The sequence below is a fragment of the Anguilla rostrata genome, chromosome 8 (genome assembly GCF_018555375.3).
Source record: "Anguilla rostrata isolate EN2019 chromosome 8, ASM1855537v3, whole genome shotgun sequence".
Classification (NCBI taxonomy): domain Eukaryota; kingdom Metazoa; phylum Chordata; class Actinopteri; order Anguilliformes; family Anguillidae; genus Anguilla; species Anguilla rostrata.
The window spans coordinates 47,429,007-47,451,650 of record NC_057940.1 but is presented as its reverse complement, the minus strand read 5'-3'; the positions used below and the strand labels follow the sequence as shown (position 1 = coordinate 47,451,650).

Below are 22,644 nucleotides of genomic sequence, written 5' to 3'. Positions count from 1 at the left end.
AAGTCCAGGGAGCATGTGTTAGTCATTTGTTTTGACATTGTTGTGTCTCTTGTTAGATTTTGTTGACCGGGGGTTGGTTTAACTGCTTTAAAACATGTTAATGCTTGAACTTGAGCTCCTTTCAAACTGTGGAAACACAGGTAACAGGCTGTGGATAAATAGCAATAATATAATAATAATAATAATAATAATAATAATAATAATAATAATATGCTTTTGTATTTGTGACTGACATGTAAAGAGGCTTGGATGTAGTCAATTTTCTTCCTTGGTTGAGGATATTTTGGTGTTGCTGTTGCGAAATAAATAAGGCCTCAGAGTGGGAAGATAATGCAGAATCAGGGCTAAAAATCACATGAAAACCTCAGGTAAACCCATCACATCACATGTTTGTGGTAGACTGGAGTGTATACGGCCTGTTCTGACAAACCTCATGACGTATTAAATTCCGCAGTGTTAAATCGGCTTAACAGAGTTAAAATGAGTCAAAACTGATAAAACGTTACTCTCTCTGTGTAAAAGGTACTCTGTCAGAGTTGGTTTTACACTGAGATTTTTGTCATGCATCAGCCCTCACATGCTATAGGGATGATAAAAGACAGGGAAATTACTGCGGTAGGAAACAACGTAATTCGCACACACACATACGTGAGCGCGCACACACACGCAGACACACACACACACGCGAGCGCACGCAGACACACACACACAAGCGAGCGCGCGCACACACAGGCAGACACAAACACGCGCACACACACTCACAAAATTGGACTCTCCTGAGACAGTAAATATTTAAATTATTTAGATACACGTGTCTTCGATGTATAGTATCTGACTATGAGGGGCGGGGGGAACATTTTGGACAGCTGTATCTGGACAAATTAATTGTAGAACTGGGCAAGCCAAGAATTTCAACCTGCAGGAAAACTGACTTATACAACTGTTATCAACGATGTCTCTTAACAGCTGCGTCTAAATGCTCTTTTATTGTTTTTTTTTTTTTGTTGTTTTTTTGTCAGGTAAAAAATGCGATAACCAATCGTATTTTCACAGCGCACTATCAAAAAAGGCGGCTCTCGAGACTGACAGCCGTTTCGGCTGTATCCCGGTGACATCACTTAACCAACCAGCGTTGTTGGGGCTATAGATGGAGCTGTCGAGTGCTAAAAAGGCAGGATCCGACGAAGTCTTGTCACAAAGCGCTGCGCCTTCCAGACGGGAGCCCCAAGTTCTCGTAGTAGAGCGGAAGAGGGCGAGAGCGACAGAGAAGGGAAGACTGAATCCAGGAGCCAGCTGCTGTAGCAATGATATAGTCTAACAGCGACCAGAAAGTGCCAATTCAGCGCGCGGAGTACGGTGCGCGAGCTGGAGGAGGCGCAGACCCATTTGGAGAAAGAAGAAGGAATGAAGCAGAAAGACGACGGGAGAAAACGGAGGTAGTTCGATGAAAGGAAACAGCCTGACGAGGGGTTACAGCTTTTTGCCTAACAAATAATAATAATAATAATAATAATAATAAATCCCGTCGCATATCGACTAACCTGTAATCACAGCCAACGGGAAAAAACATCAGAAGAAATACGACAAAACCTGGGAGAAACCAGGGGATACAACTGCCACTAGTGCAAACAATCCACACAATGAGGAAAAGCAACTTGGCCAAACGGGTGAGATTTTATAACGTCGCATCTGCACGAATTATTTCGTAATTCTGTCAGCTGTTCGGGGACCAGCGCTTTATTATTTACACCCGCTGATGTAACCAGCACGAGTCGGACGTGATGCTAATATTGACGCTTTACTCTCAATTTGGTGAGATGTATCTTTACGCGGAGCTACTTACAACATGTCATTGCGACACAATATCAAAATAACGCTTGTCAGCATAAATCTGGCTGTATGCATTTGTGTTGCACGTTGATTCTGCCACGTGCCCCTTGCACCAAAGTTTCCCTTTCAAATGTTTGTAGAGGTTTAATAAATCCCTTATGTGTTAGTAGTAGCAGTGCCTTTCAGAATACACCGCCGATTCCAGCAGATTTACGTTTCTAAATGATAGGCAGCGTTCCCGCGATAGGGCCAGCAGCTACAATTCCATCTCAAGCCCCGCCCTAATTAAAATATAATAGTGATCCAAATAGTTTGAACCAGATTGGACGTGGAGCGCACGTGCGTGAGTGTGTGTGGGTGGGTCGCCTGGGTGTCTGCGTGCGCGATGAGTGCGATGCTGTCACAGGATAAATGTCAGGGGCTGAGTTTGCAGCAAGAGTTTTTAGTCTCTGTTCGGTTCCCCCGTGAAGTGCTTTTGAAACGTCTAACATTTTTTTTTTTTTTTGCTTTTTCTTTTGAAACATGCAGGGCATGCAAGATACCAACCAGCCATCGTCGCAGCCAGATAAAACTGGCTGGATTCGCAAATTTTGCGGTAAAGGGATTTTTAGGGAGATCTGGAAAAACCGTTTCGTTGTGCTGAAAGGGGACCAACTATACATTTCAGAAAAGGAGGTGAGTTCGCAGAATATCGTTGCGTATCCCTTTTGGAATCAAGAAAAAGAGACGCGCGTCTCGTAACGTCTGCGCGGTTCCACTCATTATTGTCACTGTGCTAATCGGGATCTAAAATTATAGATATTTTTTCGACTGCTGGGTTTTGTTTGTCATTTTATTCATGCATCAGAGTGGATATGCCCTTGAAATGTGAGAGCAAGCAGATGCTATCGTGAAACTCAAGTCATTGTCTTTTTCTTGGAAATTAATGAATTCGTGATTCAAAGTTAACATTTTCTAACTTTCTTAACCTACTGCTCTCGCTTCTGATGTCACATAAACAGCGATCCTAGAATGAGAAGTAATATTTTAAAATAAGCAATGTAGAGGTATATTTAAACAGATGGAAAAAAGAAAATGAGGTGTTAATATAAGCACTTATAAATAGAAATTTCTACTGTCAGAAAAAAACTACAACGCTAATCTGCTCATGATGTACATAAATGTTAATGTTACCAGTATCAAGGAAATAATTAGACCTTGATAGTTATTAAAGTAGCACTTCCTTGTGTTTGACGCTGGAGGCCTAATTATTTACTTTAGATCAGAAAACACAGGTGACCACAGGTCACAGTCGTAAACAAAAACAAAACTGGCACTCTGTAGATGCTCTGATAGATTTGCCGCCCTCTAGCGGTCACGGTAACAGTGTTACTGCAGTTACTTTGACGTCCACTTCCTGGAGTCACAGAATGTGAAACAGAATGTTGTCTGTGTTGTCACAGAACCAGCTTATGTTTAAAATGACAAAGGAGGCCGCCCTCATGTGTTTGTTCAGCGGATGTCTCTGAATTGTGCTTTCTATCCAAAGTGAAATGGCACCATTCAGTAACTATTCGCCCACTTCCAGACTCACCCCAGGATCATGTGAGCTGTTCTGGAGTGGGGGGCAAGAGGGATCTATTACAGGGTGCTTAGCTGGAGTTTAGACCTCAGGTTTAGACCACAGAACTGCAGTACACCTGGAACAGCTAATCCTTATCGCGGTTCCAGCTGTAATACAGCACTGTGGTCTGGAGGTTTAAACTCCAGGGGCACCACTGGGGATTTTGGGCCCCATGAAAAGATCTCACTTTGGGCCCGCCGCTGCCCCCAAAAATCCTGTGTTCTAATATTTTTTGAGGGTACCTGTAAGTCAGGGGGCTTGGAATCATCCTATCCCCCCCCCCCCAGACCTGTTCACAGCTTGGGCGGGAGTCGCAGATTGGCTTGTGTCGCTACGGCGATGGGGTTTTCAGCGTAGAGAGAGACACATCGCCGCAGTCTGGGGCAGGATCCAGGGGGTTATTACAGAAGGGCAGCCCACAGGACTGAGAGGAGCCATACGCCAAAACCGCCGCCCGGGTACGGGACAGCGCCCCCTAGCTGGGTTTCTCTCGGCTAGCGGACTGCGGGGCTAAAATAAAATGGGTGGCTGGCAGAGGAGAACACTTGCTTGCTTTTTGCAGGTTGTTTGATTTGTTTTGATTTATGTCCGCACACCCAACGATGCCTCAGATACACATGAAGCTCTAGTTTTTATTTGAGGGCAACTGGACAAGACAGACGTCTCAGCATAAAGCTTTCTTTGTGTTTGTCTTATCCAGTTGCCCTCAATTACAAATGACAGCTTTATGCATATCTGAGGCATCTTTGGGTGTGCAGAGCCTTTTTTTATCACTCTGTTTGGCAAACACAGTAATTTTATGACTGTATTTTTTAAATTTGTGTCCACATTTTAGTTGTATAGCAGATGCGTTTATCCAGAATGACATGCATAACTTAGATTCTTTATACACAATCCATTTATACAGCTGAGTCTATACTGAAGAGTTCAGGGTACAACTGCACTGCCCCACCAGGGAATCAAACCTGCAAACCCAGTTCCCTACACTGCCTCCCCAAAAGCTCCGTTCTGGCCTCAGTGCATTGGCAGCTGGGGGAGTACTGGTTATACAAAGTAAAATTTCCAGCGTTTATTTAACTAACAGCATACATACAAGTCCAATAGGGACCATATGTACTCTACAAGAGTTGATTCAACACTGAGTATTTTATTTTGTATAACCAGTACTGTATATGTTCCAATTCCGAGTGTGAAACTACTGTCGTACTCAGGGTCGTTATTCTTTCATAATTTCTTTTTTAACCCTCGTGCTGAGCGAACTGTTTTAACCCAAACAGTTTTCAGAACCGTCTGGGAGTTTTGACGGGAATACAGGCCTCGTGAAGCCGTCCTGCGAAGCCGGGGCTTTAGAGTTCCCCAGTTGGCAATCCTGTCTGAGATTCGGAAAAAAGAGAACAGATTTTTCTCAGCCTTAAGGCTTACCCCCCCTGCGCGTTTTTCTCTCAGGGGTCCACAACTGAAAACCTCCTGAGAAATATTCTGTCATGGGTCCATGGGGGGGGGGGGGTGCTTGAGCCATTGGCCTTTTTTGTTTCAGGGTATCTTGCAATTCTGACACTCCGAGACTTGAGGTGGCTTAATTGATCCCACTTCCTGAAGTGCTTTGCTTTAATAACCCCACTGGCTGAGGTGTTTTGCTTTAATTAGCCCATTGGCTGAAGTGTTTTGTATTAATAACCCCACTGGCTGAAGTTCTTTGCTTTAATAAGCCCATTGGCTGAGGTGTTTTCTTTAATAACCTGGTGCTCGGCTGCATTAATCTGAAACTTACAGTACTTACTGTAAGTTTCAGAATTTGAGGTTTGGTCGATCAGTACTGGGATTTCATTTCACACACCTTCATTCAGAAGCACACAGCCTTAGCCTATGCTTACTGTGTTAACTGCACTTAATGTGTTCATGGCTATGAACAATTGTTAATAATAATGAGTGTTGTACCTTATCCTGTTTTATAGTGGTTCCAATGACATTCGGTATGCATTTATTGTACGCCAATTTGGATAAAAGCGTCTGCAAATAAATGTAATACAGCGTAATGAACCTTTTCATGATACCTGGGGCACCTTTGTGTGCGCACGTGCGTGTGTGTGCGCGCGCGTGTGTGTGTGTGTGTGTGTGTGTGTGTGCGTGCGTGTGCGTGCGTGTGCACTACCTGGGCCACCAGGGACTGCTCAACTCACTAGACTTTTCTCTCACACCCACCTCTGACTCAATGCTCGTCACGCACAGACCAGAGTGGTGGGGGCAGGGGGACAGAGAGAGGGACAGAGAGGCTTGTTAGACATTGATAGAGGGAGAGGGAGTGGGGCAGACAGAGTGAGAGATGGAGATAGAGACAGGAACCGAGCATTAAAGGAGAGCACGTAAAGCACCCTGTAAATTATGCTCTGTGCCAGAGGGAAGGGGGGCGTCCCGTTGGCCGATCATGCAGGGTCCAGTGAATGTGTTCCCCCCCGTCAGTGAAATGTGCCTGATCTTCCCTACAGAACAGCTACATAATAAAAACACTGCATAATGCTGTGAGTAATATAATCTCACTTTTATAACCTGAAAACCTTTTTTATAATAGTCTTAATAGTATTATTGTGCATTTTATTTCTAAATGAGAATGAGGTTGAATGAATGAGATTTTTTTTTGATCCAACTTTAAAAAAAATTCAAATAATGCATATGTATGGAGGAGTCATGGAGACCGCCTGCCCCAAGGGTTGGCCAATGCAGGTCAGCTGACCAGCCGGGCCAATGGGAAAGGTCAGACCCCAGTGGTGACGGTTCTTGACCTCTGACCCTGAGCCGTCTGTCTGGCACATGCACTGCGGGCCTTGGCCAGGCAGAGGTCAAAGGTCAGACGACACTTCGAGCGGGAAAGCTCTCAGAAGCGTCAGACGCTCCACACTAACGTGGATCCAGAGCTCTACAGTGGGCTGAAATCCTGGAAATTGGTGGGATGCAGACACGATTGGTTCAGTGAACACACAAATATATTTTAGGGAAAAATTGGCTCGCACTTTTAGGCATCTATTAAAGTAATATTCTTCTTTTTGTTAGAACCATAATTTATCTCTTTGGCTTGACTCAAATGACAGAAAGTGTTTTTTTTGAAGGCTGACTGAAATAATTCACCCATGTGCATTTTCTCTCTCTGTCTTTCTCTCTCACACACAAAAGCATGCATGTGCACACATGCACACGCACACACGCACACACACACACACGCAGGTCTGAAGAAGGAAAAATGGCAGAATCATTTCTATCCAATAATAAAATAGGTTAGAATTTTGCTTGTCACGGTGTGAGTGCGGACAGTCCCTCTCTTGGGCAGCCCCCGTTATTGAAGGGTGAGTAACAACAACCAGCCAAACTTACATTCTTTTTAAATGAATATTTTATATAATTGTGCACATCAGGAGAAACAAACGTTTAAAAAAAATCCCCACAGAAAAATGAATAAATGATCTAAAGAACACAGCGTAAGGACAATAATGACTTAAATTTTTAAATGCAGGGAACCAAGACCAGACGGTTTATCCAGTCACATGACAGAAATCAGTCAGCCTCTCAGTGGAGATGTGTTATGATGCATCTGCTGCTTAAATGCTGGAGAAGGAGCAAGAGGACTAGGAGCAGAGGTTCTATAGGGAGGAGGAGGAGTGGATTATCCAACCAATTACACTGGGGGAGGATTAGGTGGGCAGCCAGGTCGTAATTTTGTTAGGACGTCGAGGGGAACCCTGTGCTCTTTGTGGATTAGCAGGCCTGCGTTACAGTAAGGGGGGAATAAGAAGAAGGAACTGTGGCACGCTTACGGACGTGAACCTGCAGCCTCTTCTCGGTGCACATGCTCTGCGAGCAGGGGTGCACGGTGAGCTTCGGCCCGTTCCAGGAACTCGTGCTCATGATTATTTTGGCTGAACTGATCGCTCTGGAGCCCTGTACCTCAGACACGGAAGTAGCTGCTCCCCCTCTTCTCCTGCTGACGCACTGGTACGCTGTGTCGGTGCAGGAAGCCTGCTTTTCCTAAAGTCAAAGGGATTCATCCGGGATTTGTGTGCCCATTGAAGTCATTTCATCACTCTTTAGACAAAACTAGAGCTTTGCATGCTGGTAATTTGGTTTTGAGGGTGACTGAGCAGAGAGCTGCGCGGAGCTCCGCCCCCTGTGGAGCAGGGGATTGGTCGTGTTTGACTGGGCCTGTTTGCGTGATGGTTTATCACCTCACATTCTGTCTCTGGAGATGACTTTCAGAGTCGCTGGGATGGGACCTGACATGACTTTTTCCTGTCAATGTTCTATCATGCTCCATACTTTTCTCGAGTATGAGAGAACACTGTTTTAGTATCCGTTTTATCCATCCATCCATTATCTATACCTGCTTATCTTGGACAGTGTCTCGGGGGGTACTGGAGCCTATCCCAGCATGCATTGTGCAAGAGGCAGAAATACACTCTGGACAGGCCGCCAAGCTGTCTCAGGGCACACACACCATTCACCTACACATTCATGCCTCTGGGCAATTTAATTATTAGCCTACCTGCATGCCTGTGGACTGTGGGAGGAAACTGGAGTACCCAGAGGAAACCCACATGGACACGAGGAGAACATGCAAACTCCACACAGAAAGGCCCAGGCCAGATTCGAACCCAGGACCTTCTTCATGTGAGGCAGCAGTGCTACCCACTGCGTTCCACCCCCTTCTGTATTATGGTTTTTTTTAAAAGAGCATAGCAACCTAAGCACAAAGACCATCAGCCTTTCTTAAAGATCCTCCACACAGCGTGTGGCGTGATGCTCACTGGATCAATCATGGCAGCGTTGCCATTGGCGACAGAAGAATACTAGTTTGCAGAACAGGAAAAGCAGTGAAAAACATGCATGGAAAGTCATGGGATGAAGCTGGAAAAGACCCGGTTTCCGCCTGATCCCATGTGCCTGGGGGTCACGTCACACCTGTCCGTGGGCCTGGTCTTCAGGGTCGTCTGCGTCGCGGCCTGATCGCCCCACGCACTCTGGCGTCTGGCGGATACTCTCTCACTTTCGCACGCTCACTCTCCTGACTCCTCCCCCCACCCCCCCTGCTCAGGGGTACAGGAGCCCTTTGTCTTTTCTCTCCAGTGCACCAAAAAAAGCCATAGGTGTGATTTAACCCCCCCCCCCCTGTTTGCAATGCCTCTGTTCCCAGAACATGTGTCTTGGACGGTGTGGATGTTAGCTGTAGTGTGCAAGTATGCACCACACACACAGACACACACCCAGCCATACAAACACACACAGACACACACCCAGCCATACACACACACACAGACACACACCCAGCCATACACACACAAACACACAAACACACACAGACACACACCCAGCCATACACACACACAGACACACACCCAGGCATGCACACACTCAGAGACACACGCACACACACACACAGACACACACCCAGGCATGCACACACGCTAACACACACACTATCTGTCATGTGATGTTTATATATAGCCACGAATTCTTTTCTTTCAGCATTTTAAGTGCTCCTTCGGTACGGGTGCACGTTGCCTCAGCTTCCCTGCAATTTTAATGGGCTGAGACAGTGAGTATAAATAAGAGAAGGATCGCGGGACTTGCGTGAGTACTGTACACGTACGAACACGTTGCACTGTGAGGAGAAAGACAAGAGCAGCGCCTGTTTTTATTCCGTGGTAATCATTTTTTTTAAACAATGTTTTTTTGCTGGGATGCACGTACATTTTTACCATTTCCTCACACATCAGCCTTTTACCTTTTAACATGAAACCCACCCTGTGACAGTCCTGCCATATGGCCAGTTGAGTAGAGTGTGTTTTTGATGCAGTCCCTCAGACGCCCATCTCTCACGCTTCTGAGCAGGCGGAACGGGTCCCCCCCAGCCCCCGTGTTTCTGTCAGAGAAGCTCTGCTGGGGTTCCGCGGGGTTGTTCCCGAACCCCAAAACGCCTCCAGGTGTTTAACTCACGCTAATCTGCGCTGCCCTGTTACAGGCTACCTAAGGTGAGTGTACCGCACCTCTCTACCACAGTCAGGACTGAAGAACGACACATTTAGGGATGTGCGTTTCTCCACCCGGACCCTGACACTGGGTCTCAGTCCCGTCCTCAAACGGTTTGCGCGTAGGCGAAAAAAACCCAAAAAACTTGAATGAAAGAAGAGTAAAATGGGTATTTTTCCCAGGCTGTGCGTGTGTATTTATTGGCCGATTCGCACGCGCTCAGTTGAGAGCGAGGCTGGTGCAGGGGCTGAAGCTCCAGGCGTGGGGGAGGACTGCAGCGCTGCTGAAATATTAATGGGGCGGGTGGGGGGGCTCGCGGGCGTCCCGACGCGTCCCGACGCACACTCTGCGCTCGTACGCGTCTCTCCGTGGCGTGGCGCTTCTGGAACCCTGTGAGGAAGGCCGGGTCGCCAAGGTTACGGGCTGACATATCCGTCCCTATCTCTGTCGTTAGTTATTATCGCCCGCCATTTTCTCATGCAACCTCACAAGTGATAAAGTGCTAATAAAACACACATAGAGTGTGGTTTTTAAAAAAAAAACACAGCTCGTTATGTCACTCCCCTGCTGAGGCCACTTTACTGGCTACTGGTCGCCGCCAGGATCAGGCTTATAGTCCTGACCCTCAACTACACTGCAGCCAACAGGACAGCCCCGCCTAACCTATAGGACATGATTCAACCCTACACGCCAGCTCCACCACTCCGCTCTGCTGCAGCAATGCGACTTGTACCCACTGCCATCTGGGTGAATGGCTCTCGCTCGTCCTGACCACAGAGCTTCTCCACCCTAGCTCCCCAGTGGTGGAACTGTTCCTCTATGAACCACTCAGTCCCTGCCCTTTTTTCACCATGGCCTGAAGACGCATCTCTTCAGACTGTACCTGAACTAACTATCACCACTCTGCAGGGCACTCCCAATCTAGGATGACTCTTATAAGTTGTATTATTCTGTCCTGTTCCTCTAGCACTTTCATGTCACACTTGTATCTCCATTCAGCACTTAATATGCCGGCTTTAGGATTTAACATGGGTGATGATGCAGAGGAGAGTCTGTGAGAACAGGTAACTCAGGTGTCAGGTGATGTGTGTAAGAGGTGTGGCTGGGGGAGTTGAAGTGCATTATGGGAGATTACTCTGCTGCACTGCAGTGGTGTGGGAAATAAGGTGACAGGTGTGCGGCGTGAAATAGTGAAATGAGTGTGAGCTCACAATGCAGGTAAACGTGTCCCTGATAGACGACTGAGACCATCAGAGTAGTGTGTGTGTGTCTGTGTGTGAGTGTGTGTGTGCGAGTGTGGGTATATGTGTGTGTGTGTGCGAGTGTGCGAGTGTGTGTGTGTGCGAGTGTGAGTATATGTGTGTGTGTGCGAGTGTGTGTGTGTGTGTGTGTATGCGTGTTTGTGTGTGTGTGAGTGTGAGTGTGAGTGTGTGTGAGTGTGTGTGTGTGTGTGTGTATGCGTGTGTGTATGTGAGCGTGTGTGTATGTGAGTTTGCGTGTGCTTGTGTGTGTGCATGTGTGTGTGTGTGTGTATGCATGTGTGTGTGTATGCGTGTGTGAGTGTGTGTGTGTGTGTATGTGAGTTTGCCTGTGCTTGTGTGTGTGTATGTGTGTATGCATGAGTGTGTGTGTGTGTGTATGCATGCGTGTGTGTGTCTGTGTGAGTGTGTGTGTGTGTATGCGTGCGTGTGTGTGTGTATGTGAGTGTGTGTGTGTACAGAGCTGAGGTGAACGCAGCGTGTGCTTCTGCTCGCTCAGGTGAAGGATGAGAAGCGTGTTCAGGAGGTGGTGGATCTCACCGACTACGAGCGCTGCGAGGAGCTGCGGCGAACCAAGAGCCGCAGCAAGAGGAACCACAGCAAGTTCACCCTGCTGCGCTCCCGCCAACCAGGCAACACCGTGAGTCTCCCAATCCGCCCGGCAACCGGGTCCCATTGGACACTGCCATTAGGGTCATACTGTATCTCCCTATATGGCTCAGTCAGTCAATCAGCCAATCAATCAGTCTGTCACATTATTATTATTATTAGTAGTGGTAGTATATTCTTCTTATTATTATTGTTGTTTATTAATAATAATTTGATAGGAAGGATACACATTCAAATTGTGTAATACACATAAAAGACTGTATGTAACGATATTCTAATGCATTATACCCTGCCATTTGTAGCTAACCTGCAATTCTTCCATCAGCTTTTAACGGTTAGCCCTGCTGTTATTGCAGGCGTAGCTGCTTATGAGTAAGAGCAGTAGAGAAGTGTGGGGAGGAAGCGTGTGTTACAGGTGCGGTGCTAAACGCTGGTGCGGTCTGCTGAGGGAGGGAAATCTGGGCTGTTAGCGTAAGGAAAGCGACCGACGCACGGGAAGCCAAGTGTGAAATGTCCTCCGACGAGCAAACAAATGTAAACTCTGAAGTGCAAATCCGCCCCTGCTGGGGGGGGGGGGGAGCAGGCAGCCGTGGGGGTGTTGGGTGTCGCTGGGTGACCGTCCCAGGTTGTCCTGACGAAGCGTGAATGTCACCTGTCGGCCCTCTCCCAGGTGATCGCGTCTGATTGGTCTGATCGTGTTTATGTGTTTACACTGCGGCGTCTGATTGGTCAGATCGGGTTTATGTGTTCATACCGTGGTGTCTGATTGGTCAGATCAGGTTTATGTGTTTACACCGTAGCGTCTGATTGGTCAGATCAGGTTTATGTGTTCACACCGTGGTGTCTGATTGGTCAGATCGGGTTTATGTGTTCACGCTGTGGCGTCTAATTTGTCAAATCGGGTTTATGTGTTCATACCGTGGTGTCTGATTGGTCAGATCGGGTTTTTGTGTTCGCACCATGGTGTCTGATTGGTCAGATCGGGTTTATGTGTTCACACCGTGGTGTCTGATTGGTCAGATCAGGTTTTTGTGTTCGCACCATGGTGTCTGATTGGTCAGATCGGGTTTATGTGTTCACACCGTGGTGTCTGATAGGTCAGATCAGGCTTATCAGTGTACCGTGGGCCAAAGGGGTGCAGTCTGCCTGAACATTCTCACTCCCTCATTCTCTTACGCACAAACTGACCAACAACTGCAAACCTATGTCATAACTGGAGAGAAACGTCCTCTTGCACACACACACACAGGCAAACAAGTACACACACACACACACACACTCAGCTCGATCCCTAACAGTCCGTTTTGAGAGGGGAGCCCATTGGCTATCACCTCCCATGGGTCAAGTTTGCCACCACTAAGCCTTTTATGAAATGGCTTTGCTAGTCAGCCGGTGGCTCTGGTTAATGCAAAAACAGTCAGAGCGGTACAGGTACAGTTCCTCTGGCGTTCTCAGCCCACTAACTAAGGATAAGCCCGCCCCCCCCGCGTTGGCTTTTTGCTTAAAATCAGCACGTCCGTCAGTTACGTATTTCAAAATGTGGCTCATTGCTATGGCAACAGGCAGCGTGCGCAGGGGTGTGGGTGGGTGGGCAGCTACCACGGTGACGTACAGTGCTGAAAATATTGTGTCACAGCGTAGTTTAGACTCGGGCGTTCTGTAAGAGGTGAGGTGGTTCGATTGGCCGCTCATGGGGACCTCGCCCCGGTACCTCTGCACATGGTGTTACTCCCGGGCTGCCCATTCAGATGCCTGTCTACAATTCGCCGGCCCAGTTAGGTGCTTCGCCGTTTGTCTGGCACGTTTGGGCAGCATGCTGTGCATGGCACTCAGTAAGAATTGCGTGTTTTTTTAAGAACATTAGAGGTGTGACACGCATGCAGTTAGCGACAGAAAACGACTCTAACAGGAAAGTTGTTTCCTTTTTTTGTCGGTGCTTATCATATCTATCCGCGTCTGCCATTTTGATCAGTCTCAATCAATTGACGTTCTTTTTCCAGAACGGGGAAGGTCAGCATGTTCTTTCTTTTTTTTGTCAGATTATTTTCGGTGAGTCATCATCACAAAAAAAAAAAAGCCTGCAGGTGCACTTGAGTCACGAGCAGCGCAGGCGTGAGGAGCCTAGAGCTCAGCACAGTTTGCACATCGGAGGAAGTTCTGGAGGTTTCCGTAGAGCCTGTGTGCGGTGAATCCAGGGGGCTCACACGGCCGGTCATGCTGAATCCAGGGGGTGAATCCAGGGGGTGAATCCAGGGGGCTCACACGGCCGGTCATGGTGAATCCAGGGAGTGAATCCAGGGAGTGAATCCAGGGGGTGAATCCAGGGGTGAATCCAGGGGTGAATCCAGGGGTGAATCCAGGGGGCTCACACGGCTGGTCATGGTGAATCCAGGGAGTGAATCCAGGGGGTGAATCCAGGGGGCTCACACGGCTGGTCGTGGTGAATCCAGGGGGCTCACACGGCTGGTTGTGGTGAATCTTCTGAGCATAACTTAATCTACCAGCACGCTGTTGGGTTCGCGATAAAAAAAAGTGTTATTATTTCTTCTTATCTGCTGGGACACGGCACGGAGTTTGTGTTGGCTTTTGAGGGAGGTGTGACTGCTTAGCATGGAGGGGGCGATGGATTTTTTGGGGGGGAGAAAATCCATAACTTCAGAGGAGCCGTAAATCAGAGCGGTTTGCTAGAGTCCACGGCGGGCGATAAATCCACCGCTCTTCCTGGAAAAAGAGAGGACAGACACCCTCCCTCATCATCCCTCTCTCTCTCTTCTTCTGGCCCTCTTTCCATCCCTCTTTTGTTCCCTCTCTTCCTCCCACCTCCAGTTTGATTAAAATTATATTTCAGTTTATTAACAAAATTACACATAATACAACCAATTTCATATCAGCACAGAAGAAACGCCAGTTAATAAACACACAAACAGGAAATCGAATCGACTGTGTCAAATTGAAATAGTTCTCATTAATGTAGTGATGACAGGCACACTTACGATGAGGGAGTTTCTCTCCTCATGGCTGTAAATTAGACGGTAAACGTGCATCACTGGGACTGGGAGTTTTCTCTCGATCTCTACAGGGTAGAAATTTGGAGCTTTGGGGAATTTTCCAAACTGAAGTGCAGCTCTGATTCAGCTGCTCATTCATGCCTCTTTGGGTTTACTGCTCAGCCTTTGTACTTTGGCTGAACGAGACCAGGTTGTGTGTCGGCTGCTCTCATTGGCCAAATTGGGCCAGGTCTGCCTGTGTCAGCCGCTCTCATTGGCCAAACTGGGCCAGGTCTGCCCGTGTCAGCCGCTCTCATTGGCCAAACTGGGCCAGGTCTGCCTGTGTCAGCCACTCTTATTCGTCAAATTGGGCCAGGTCTGCATGTGTCACCCACTTTCATTGGCCACCAGTGTCTGCAACTCTAATCAATGCTACCTGTTTGGCTGATGCAATTTGCCCAACCGTAGAATTAACCCCAACGTTCAATCAAAAGTTCTCCTAAGCTTAAAAGAAATTAAGTCACCAAAAACAATCACCAAAACAAACTTTCCAGATTGAATTTTGGGGAAGAAAAAAAACTAAAGCTTCAGTTTGGAGTTGAGGACAATGCTGACTGAGTGCAGGCCTAACTGTTTCTGCCTCCTCATGGATTCATTGATTTGTCCCTTAATTGGCTGGAACAAACAGCCCTGGAACTGTGAGTTTGGTACAAACTGTTCTCTCTCCCATTGAACCTCTACCCTTAATTCATTATTTGCAACCAAAAGCCTTCAGTTTGAGCCCCCCGTTTTTCTATTAGGACCTCCTGCAGTTTAAGGATTGGGGTGAGGGTGGGGGCGGGGCTGATATTCCTCTCTACATTCAGGACAGCTGAGACATCTTCCACCACAGTCTGAAATCAAACCTGTTTACACTGTGTCCTGGCTCAACAAACCCTGAACTTGAGTACTTATTACAGGCTTACTACCCCCTAGCTATGCGAAATTCAGCACCATACCCTCAAACCTCATTGCTAATTAAAACACTACATCCACTGTTTTCCTTCTTCGAACCTTCTATGGCGCTTCATTTTGTAGGTTATATGTACTGTTGGCTTGGGTACTGATGGGTTACAGTCACCCTTTTGCCTAAACCTTTGTGCAGGTACGTTTTTAATTTGTCCTGGATAGAAGTGTCGACTAAATGTACACTGATGTCCCCATAAAAGTGAAGTAATACTTGTATTGACCCCGTGGGGTAATTAGTCCTCTGTATTTGACCCATCCTAGTTGGGCAGCCAGAGGGCAGCGCCCGAGGACCAACTCCAGTTCTGAGGCCAGTGCCTTGGTCAAGGGCAATGGCAGTATGCCAGCCTAACCTGACACACATGTCTTTTGGTGATGAGGTTTGCTCTCCAGAGACCAGAGCGTGTATTGAGTTGTCCTGAACTTTGACCTGTGCATAAACACTGAGGCGTTGTTTTTATTCTCTCCAAGTGCCGTTTGGCAACTTCATTTGCTTTGATTGCCAAACTCTTCAAACCGGGTTTGGTAAAGAGGAGCTCTTGGCATGTAAACGCGAGTGAAAGTCAACAACGTGCGTTTTATTGAACCCAGGCCCCGTTGCACTCTGGGTCCACCGACTCGGTGTCACACAAACCCCACCCACCTGATCGCGCCAGCGACTGGAACACCACTGCGCTGTCCCGTCCCACTGCAAAAACGTGCTTTACACGTTGTATCCAGGGGTGTCCAATCTAGCCCAAAAAGGGCCGGTGTGGGTGCAGGTTTTTGTTAAATCGACACCTGATTCTACTCATCAAGCTCTTGATTGAAGACAATGATTAGTTAAATAGTTGAAGAGCTGGTGTTGTAGTGCTGGGCTAAAACAAAAAAAATGCACCCACACTGCCCTTTTTGGGCTAGATTGGACACCCCTGCTTTACTGAGACTACGTAGGAAAATGTCCTATAAATCTGCTTCATGGGTGGAGAAATAAGGAACAAACCTTTAAAGCTGCATTCAAAGAGGGATATTTGCCTGAGAACATCAGGGCTGGAGCTTTGCACCACCCCCCACCTTTCCGTGTCAGACAGCCAAACCCTGCCAAGGGAGTGCGATTATGACCTCACAATCATGAATATGCAATCTTCCCATTGGTGGGTTGTATCGTTTTGTGCCACTGGACTTAAAATGACGTCATGCCCATTGTGCTGCGTTTCCTTTTTTAAGCTAATTAAGGCAATGGTGTTCATTATTGGCCTTGGAGAGCAACAGGTTTCTGCTGTTTCTTTTCCCCATAAAATCAGCAACCAGTGCAGACCCGAGGAACCAGGTGAGGCGAGTCAGGTGCGTGATCGACGGCTTTCACAGACCACGCTGCGGCTCGCCAAGGATCACCGCTGAAGAAAGAAATGATGAATGTTTCAAAATGGCTGCCAACAGCAAACTGCACTTGTTGTGACTGCTGTGGTTAAGACAACTGTTGTGCTGACATCTCTGTCTCCTCCTCTGTTTTCCTATCTCTTCTTTCTCTTCCTCTTTTTCTGTTTTTTTCCCACTCTGCCTCTCCCTTTTTCCCAGGTCCCAAATCTGGTGTTCCTGGCCGTCAGTCCGGAGGAGAAGGAGTCCTGGATTAACGTCTTGAATGCGACCATAACGCGGGCCAAGAACCACGTCCTGGATGAAGTACGGCCCCTTACATTATCATCATCATTATCATCTCTCTCTCCCTCTCTCTCTCTCTGTCCCCCTCTCTCTCCCTCTCTTTCTCTCTCTGTCTCCCTCTCTCTCTCTCTCTCTCGTTTCCCCATTGATCACTCCACACCTTCCTCTCCCTGTTGCTTTCTCTGCTCACTGCAATTCAAATTCAAATGAAAGAAACTTTATTTGCACAACGACAAGGTAACTCACGTCGCTAAAGCAGTAAAGGGGACAAGACAAGAAAAGATTAAACTAACACCCCCCCACCATAAAATTAAAAAATAAAAGTAATGCGCCCTCTCCCCTCCCGTACACAGTTACTCACCCGTCCATAGAAAGCCGAATTCAAACAGAACCTTTCTCTCTTTTTCCGTTTCCCTCCACTTCTTAATCTCTGTCTCTCTCTAGCAGCCCACACATTGAGTTCTTCTACTCCAGTCTGAGAGCTGCTAAGATGTGATGTGGTCCACCAGCCACCCCGCTGTGTGCTTAACAGAAACACTGACCCAGGGTCTGTCTGTGACTCAGGGTTCGCCTCTGACTCAGTCTGTCTGTTGCAAATGCAAAAAAAAAAAAAAAAGATTAGATTTTCTATTCACTTCCGCCCTTGGTAACCTGTGGGGCGTGCTGAATTTCTGTTGCTGCTCGGCTCTTGAACGATTGAATAAGAGCGACTGAATATGCAGCTGACTCACTTTGCCTGAATTAGTTTTGAAAAGGACAAATGATACCACTGCTTTAGATACCAGCGACATGACTCAACATCTTCATGAAAGTTACTGACAGACCAGTGCAGATTATTAACAGCTTTAAAAAGAAATGCCTTTCCTTCTCATCAATATTCAGAACAAAATTCTTTTCTTTCCCCTCCAATTTCATCGGTACGTTTTGAATTTCTGGTTCTGGGCTCCTGGGTTTCCTGTCATTGGAACCCATCCCATGGAGAGTAGCCTGTTCTGGAACAAAGGGTTAAACCGTTTTTAGGTTTATGTCATTAGCCAGCCTGGTATCTTTCTCTCTCTCCCCCCCCCCCTCTCCCTACTAACCTCTCTCTCCCACCTCTCTCTCTCCCATCTCTGTTTCTCTTTCTCTCGCTCTTTCACACTCTCTCTCTGTCTCTCATCTCTCAATTCAGTTCATTTTGCCTTATTGGGATGACAAAACCCTACATTTTGTATTGCCAAAAACCATTGAAAACATACATCCAACACTGAACAAGACTAGAAACAAATGAGCAGTGACCACCCTGTTCTTACTTTCTCTTGATATTAATTTTATTTCTCCGTCTTTCTCCCTTCCTCCCTGTCTGTGGCTTTCCATCTCTCCAGGTCACTGTGGAAAAAGCAAGCCCCCTCTCCCACCCCACGCGTGACCGGGCCAAAATCCCCCACGCCCGTCGCCTGCCCACCCGCGGGCACCTCCTGACCGTGGTACGTGTCATCGGATTCACGTGACGCCTTTCAGTAACAAAACATTCTCTGCGGAACACCAAGCTAGTTCTAGCGCTGCATTCTTTTCTTTGAAACTCTGTCACCCACCCATTCATTCCATCTCCAGAACTTCTCAGGCGGATTCTATGGTGACCTCCTCCCCAACCCCTAGCAATCTGATTGGTTCTGGCCAAGGTTCAATCGGCATTATGTTGAGGGTCAACGGGTTGAGTTGGTCTGAATCACCGTCTCAAATTTGAACCCCGCCCACACAAGGTCACGATTCACCGAAAGGAACTGTAAATAAATATGCTCACTGGCTCATCTCCCTGGGTGAGACTTACCGAACAGCATTGCATGGTTTGGCTCTTGGTACTGTGAGGTTATGATTCTGACAGCTGGAACTAGCTGTGAATAGACATTAGCCAGTCTCTCTTGTGACATGTGACATGTCCTCTGACATGTCTCTTGCTGATGCTCTGATTGGCTGATATTTGGGTGGGTGCATTCCCCGCATTTCTCAGGGCTGAGTGTACGGTCCCCCTTCTTTCGATAATGAGGCGTCGGTGACATAACGGACGACCCTGGATGGAGCGATGAGGAGTGTGAGAGTGTGTACGGGTTATCTGTGTTACAGCCACGTGTCGTACAGGTTTCCAAAATAGACCCATTATCTGCTGACTGCGGGTTCAAATCCTTCTTACACTGGGGTTGAGGAACTAAGCCAAATTTAAGCCAAAGAGAGTGACAGAGAGAGAGAGTACATGAAAGAATGAAAGGTTATTAAATTAAGTGGACTCGTTTTAAGTATATAACAGCTAAAATTGTCGGGAGTATGGTTGTATGAAGAGGGATGTGAACGCGATTTGGTGTTAACAAAGATCCTGGATACGGACCTTATGAACGGAAGTGGACGAAGCGTTTGAGCATCAGCTGCAGGACAGCGGCTGATGCTAAGACATGCATAGAGACAAGTATAGTGTAAAGGCCGGGATGGTCTCTGATTAACCTGGTATACGCTCTGACCAGGGCGGAGAGGAGGTGGCTGTGTGGGGTTTGGGGTGTGGGTGTGATCGGTGCTTGTATTGTGATTTTGCATGGGGTGGCGGGACTTCCCTTTGTCATTGCGACACATCCTCCAGGGTGTGTGCCTTAATTATCCCGTGGTTCCACTCGACACCTGGAATCTTGTGGAATTCCTACTGCAGTTACCAGGTGGAATATCGAATAATGATTGGGTCGCGATTTGACTGTAAATTACTGCTTGATTGTCCTCCATCCATAGCCACACTGTCTTTAACTGTAAGTTTTTAGTTTTTCTATTTTCACTCGTCATTTCCGTGTTTCATGGCTTTTTATGGGGGTTATTAAGAATTTTTGTAAGAAATATGTGATCCTGTTTGCAAAGAAAAAGGAAAACTTAAATGATCAATTTTATTGGTTTGATTTGGTAGTTGTTAGGTGTCTGATTGGTTGATTGATGGGTTGATTGATTGGTTGAATGACTGTGATTGGTTACTTAACTGATTGATTGATTTAATAGTTATTTGGTTGACTGATAGGATGGTTGGTTGGGTTATTGATTGATTGATTGGTTAGTTGGTTAACTGATTGATTGGCTTAATAGTTATTTGGTTGACTGATAGGATGGTTGGTTGGGTGACTGATTGACTGGATGACTGGCTAAGTGGTTATTTGGTGTTCATTAGTTATTTAGCTGATTGATGAGATGGTTGATTGATTGGTTAATGTATAAAAACACACCCTCTGCCTGTAGGCATCCACCTCCACATCGGACGGCATGTTGACCCTCGACTTCATCCAGGAAGAGGGCAGGTCCACGCCAGAGGCACGGGACGCCTGCGAAACGGCCTTCAAGGTCACCAAGGCCTCGGACGCAGACACCACAGATCCCTTCCTGTCGCCGTGGCTACAGCCGCCGTCTGGGCGGAAGAGGGCGAAGTCGGGGAGCCTGCCGCGCCGGAGCGAGGCGTCTCCGGACTGGCTTCGGCCCGAGGGGCAGTGCCGCACCCCTCAGCCTGGCAGGAGGCCGGCCGCCCCGGAGAAGAGCCGCTGCGTCTCCATGGAGATCCTCACCCGCTCGGACTCGAGCGCGGCCAGGAGGCTCGGCCCCGCCCCTCCGGCCGCCGCGGCCCCGCCCCCGCTGCAGGATCTCATCTCCCGGAAACTGGAGAGGACTCAGGAGCTGCTGGAGGGGGTGCGGTCACTGGGCTGCGGGGGGGGCGGAGATTCTGACTCAGGCGGCGTTGCCCAGGGAGGTGGGGAGGCAGAGCAGCTGCTGAAGGAGGCGGTGTCCGCCTGGGGGGAGGCGCGGGAGGTGCTGGAGGAGGTGAAGGAGCTGCAGGTACTGTTCCGGAAACTGGACTTGGGTCCATCCTCCTCCTCCTCGCCGTCCCACATGATTGAGAGCTGAGGAGTCCCCAGCAGAGTCGCTACAGGAATATGCCGTATGATGCAGTCGTGGGGGAAATCAAAGAGTAAGACCAATCAGTGAGTCCCCATTAAAAAAATGGCGGTTTCACGCTTGTGGAAATACGTCTGGTTTTCCTCTTTACCGCTCTTTGTTTTTTTTTCTACCCCCCTGTAAGTCCCTCTTCATGGCCTCTGAGGTTTCTGTTTCCCTCTTGCGCCTCCCAGCAGAGCACCACTGAACTCTGGGACTGTGATTTGGGGGGGGAGCAAGACTGATCCGTGGCGGAAGGAAGCAGGGAATGGGCTGAAGATGCTGTCGGGACAACGGGGCTTTCCTGGCTGGTCCCAGAAAAACCTGAAATGTGAATGTTCCCCTTTTTCAGGTTTTTCTAGCACACTGGGGAGATTCCAGAACCTTCCGGAGTCACTGTACTCCCATTGGTTCGAGCCAGTGGCGGGACAGTCGCGGTGTCATCCCGCAGGGTACCCCTGAGAGGTAGCAGAGAGCAGCGCCACGTTGCTCAGCGAGGCTACGTTACTGTATGCTTCCACGAGCTGGATTTTAGCTCAGATTTCTCTCCGTTTCTCTCTTCTTCTTCTTTAGTCCCTACTGCAGTCAGCCTGTGAATTTAACACTTTTTTGCTTAATTAGTTGGTCAGAATGAAAATCACTGATGTTGATTAAAAAAATAAAAACGAGATGGATGACATGCATCAGTGTCTTTTTATTTTCGGTCTGAGGAGAAGCCACCCGTGATGGCGGGTGCACAGAGGTGCCGAAACTTTACGGCAATGTGTGGAAAAGAAGACGCAACAACGGTGTCCCGCGTGGAGAGAGAGAGAGCGCATGACCCAAGTCTCTCAGTCAGGAAACACACCCAGCAGCACTTCATAGGCCTTTTACTTTTCAGCCTTCCACACCTGTCTCGACAAAACACAGTCACCTTCCAAACGTTCCTTACCCTAACCCAGTCACCTTTCAAAATCCATAATGCAGCCCAATCACATTCTAAAATTCCTAGTGCCTTCCCATGTTCCGAATGCCCCAGCACAACACAGCCTCTACACCCTGGCAGAAGACAGATTTAAGTGCTGTGAGATAACTGAAGGTGTTGGAATTTTGTTCTTGCCTGAACACTGTGTTTGGCTGGTTTACAGTGGCTCCATTGTAGGAGTTTTAGCTTTTCAGAACATACCAATAAATACTGCCTCACTATCACTGACAAGCACAAACAGTGATGTCACCATACGCCCCTTGTGATGTCATCCACAAACAGAAGGGTGCCCCTCGCCCGGTCTATTATGTGTGTGTGTTAGTGGTGGCACATTGGTAATTGGTGTCCTCTTTGAAATATGACAGAACAACACAGTGCACCCCCCCCCCCCCCCCCCAACACATTCCACATGGTTAAAGTGCTTGGATCGCACGCTCGGCAGAAAACTGTGGCGTGTCAGACTCTGAAAAGGCGTGAGATTGTATAATGAAGTGCTCCTAAAAAGCTCTCCTGTGGAGACTGCTCTGTCTGCACATCGGCACCACTGAATCACAGTTGAAGGAACGTGTGAAAATCAGCTCGCATTGCCTCTATAACAGAAGACTGCATCGAGCAAACTCCCTCGCTATTTTTATATCCAGCTGTCAAGTCCAAGCTGAGAAATAGCACAGATAATCCTGCACCGGTCTCTCACAGATCAATGGTTGCTTTGTAAACGGCATACAATTAACACAAAGGGTTACTCATTTGTCCAGGGTCTCTGATTAGAGTTTGAAATCAAGTTTAATTTCTCAGGAAGAA

The 22,644-nt window shown here is 47.7% G+C and overlaps 1 protein-coding gene across 2 annotated transcripts; it reads left to right on the top strand.

The window, feature by feature from the left end:
* Window positions 1-975: 975 nt before the first annotated feature.
* Window positions 976-21,562, top strand: LOC135261832 (pleckstrin homology domain-containing family O member 1-like). Of its 2 annotated transcripts, none has more exons than XM_064348473.1 (6): window positions 976-1,436; window positions 2,359-2,505; window positions 11,207-11,347; window positions 16,866-16,970; window positions 18,314-18,415; window positions 20,193-21,562. In XM_064348473.1, exons 2-6 carry the CDS (start codon window positions 2,362-2,364, stop codon window positions 20,847-20,849), a joined length of 1,149 nt encoding a protein of 382 aa, XP_064204543.1. In that variant the 5' UTR covers window positions 976-1,436; window positions 2,359-2,361; the 3' UTR covers window positions 20,850-21,562. The 2 variants fall into 2 exon arrangements, with proteins under 2 accessions (XP_064204543.1, XP_064204540.1); XM_064348470.1 differs by having other exon boundaries at window positions 979-1,667.
* Window positions 21,563-22,644: the final 1,082 nt, after the last annotated feature.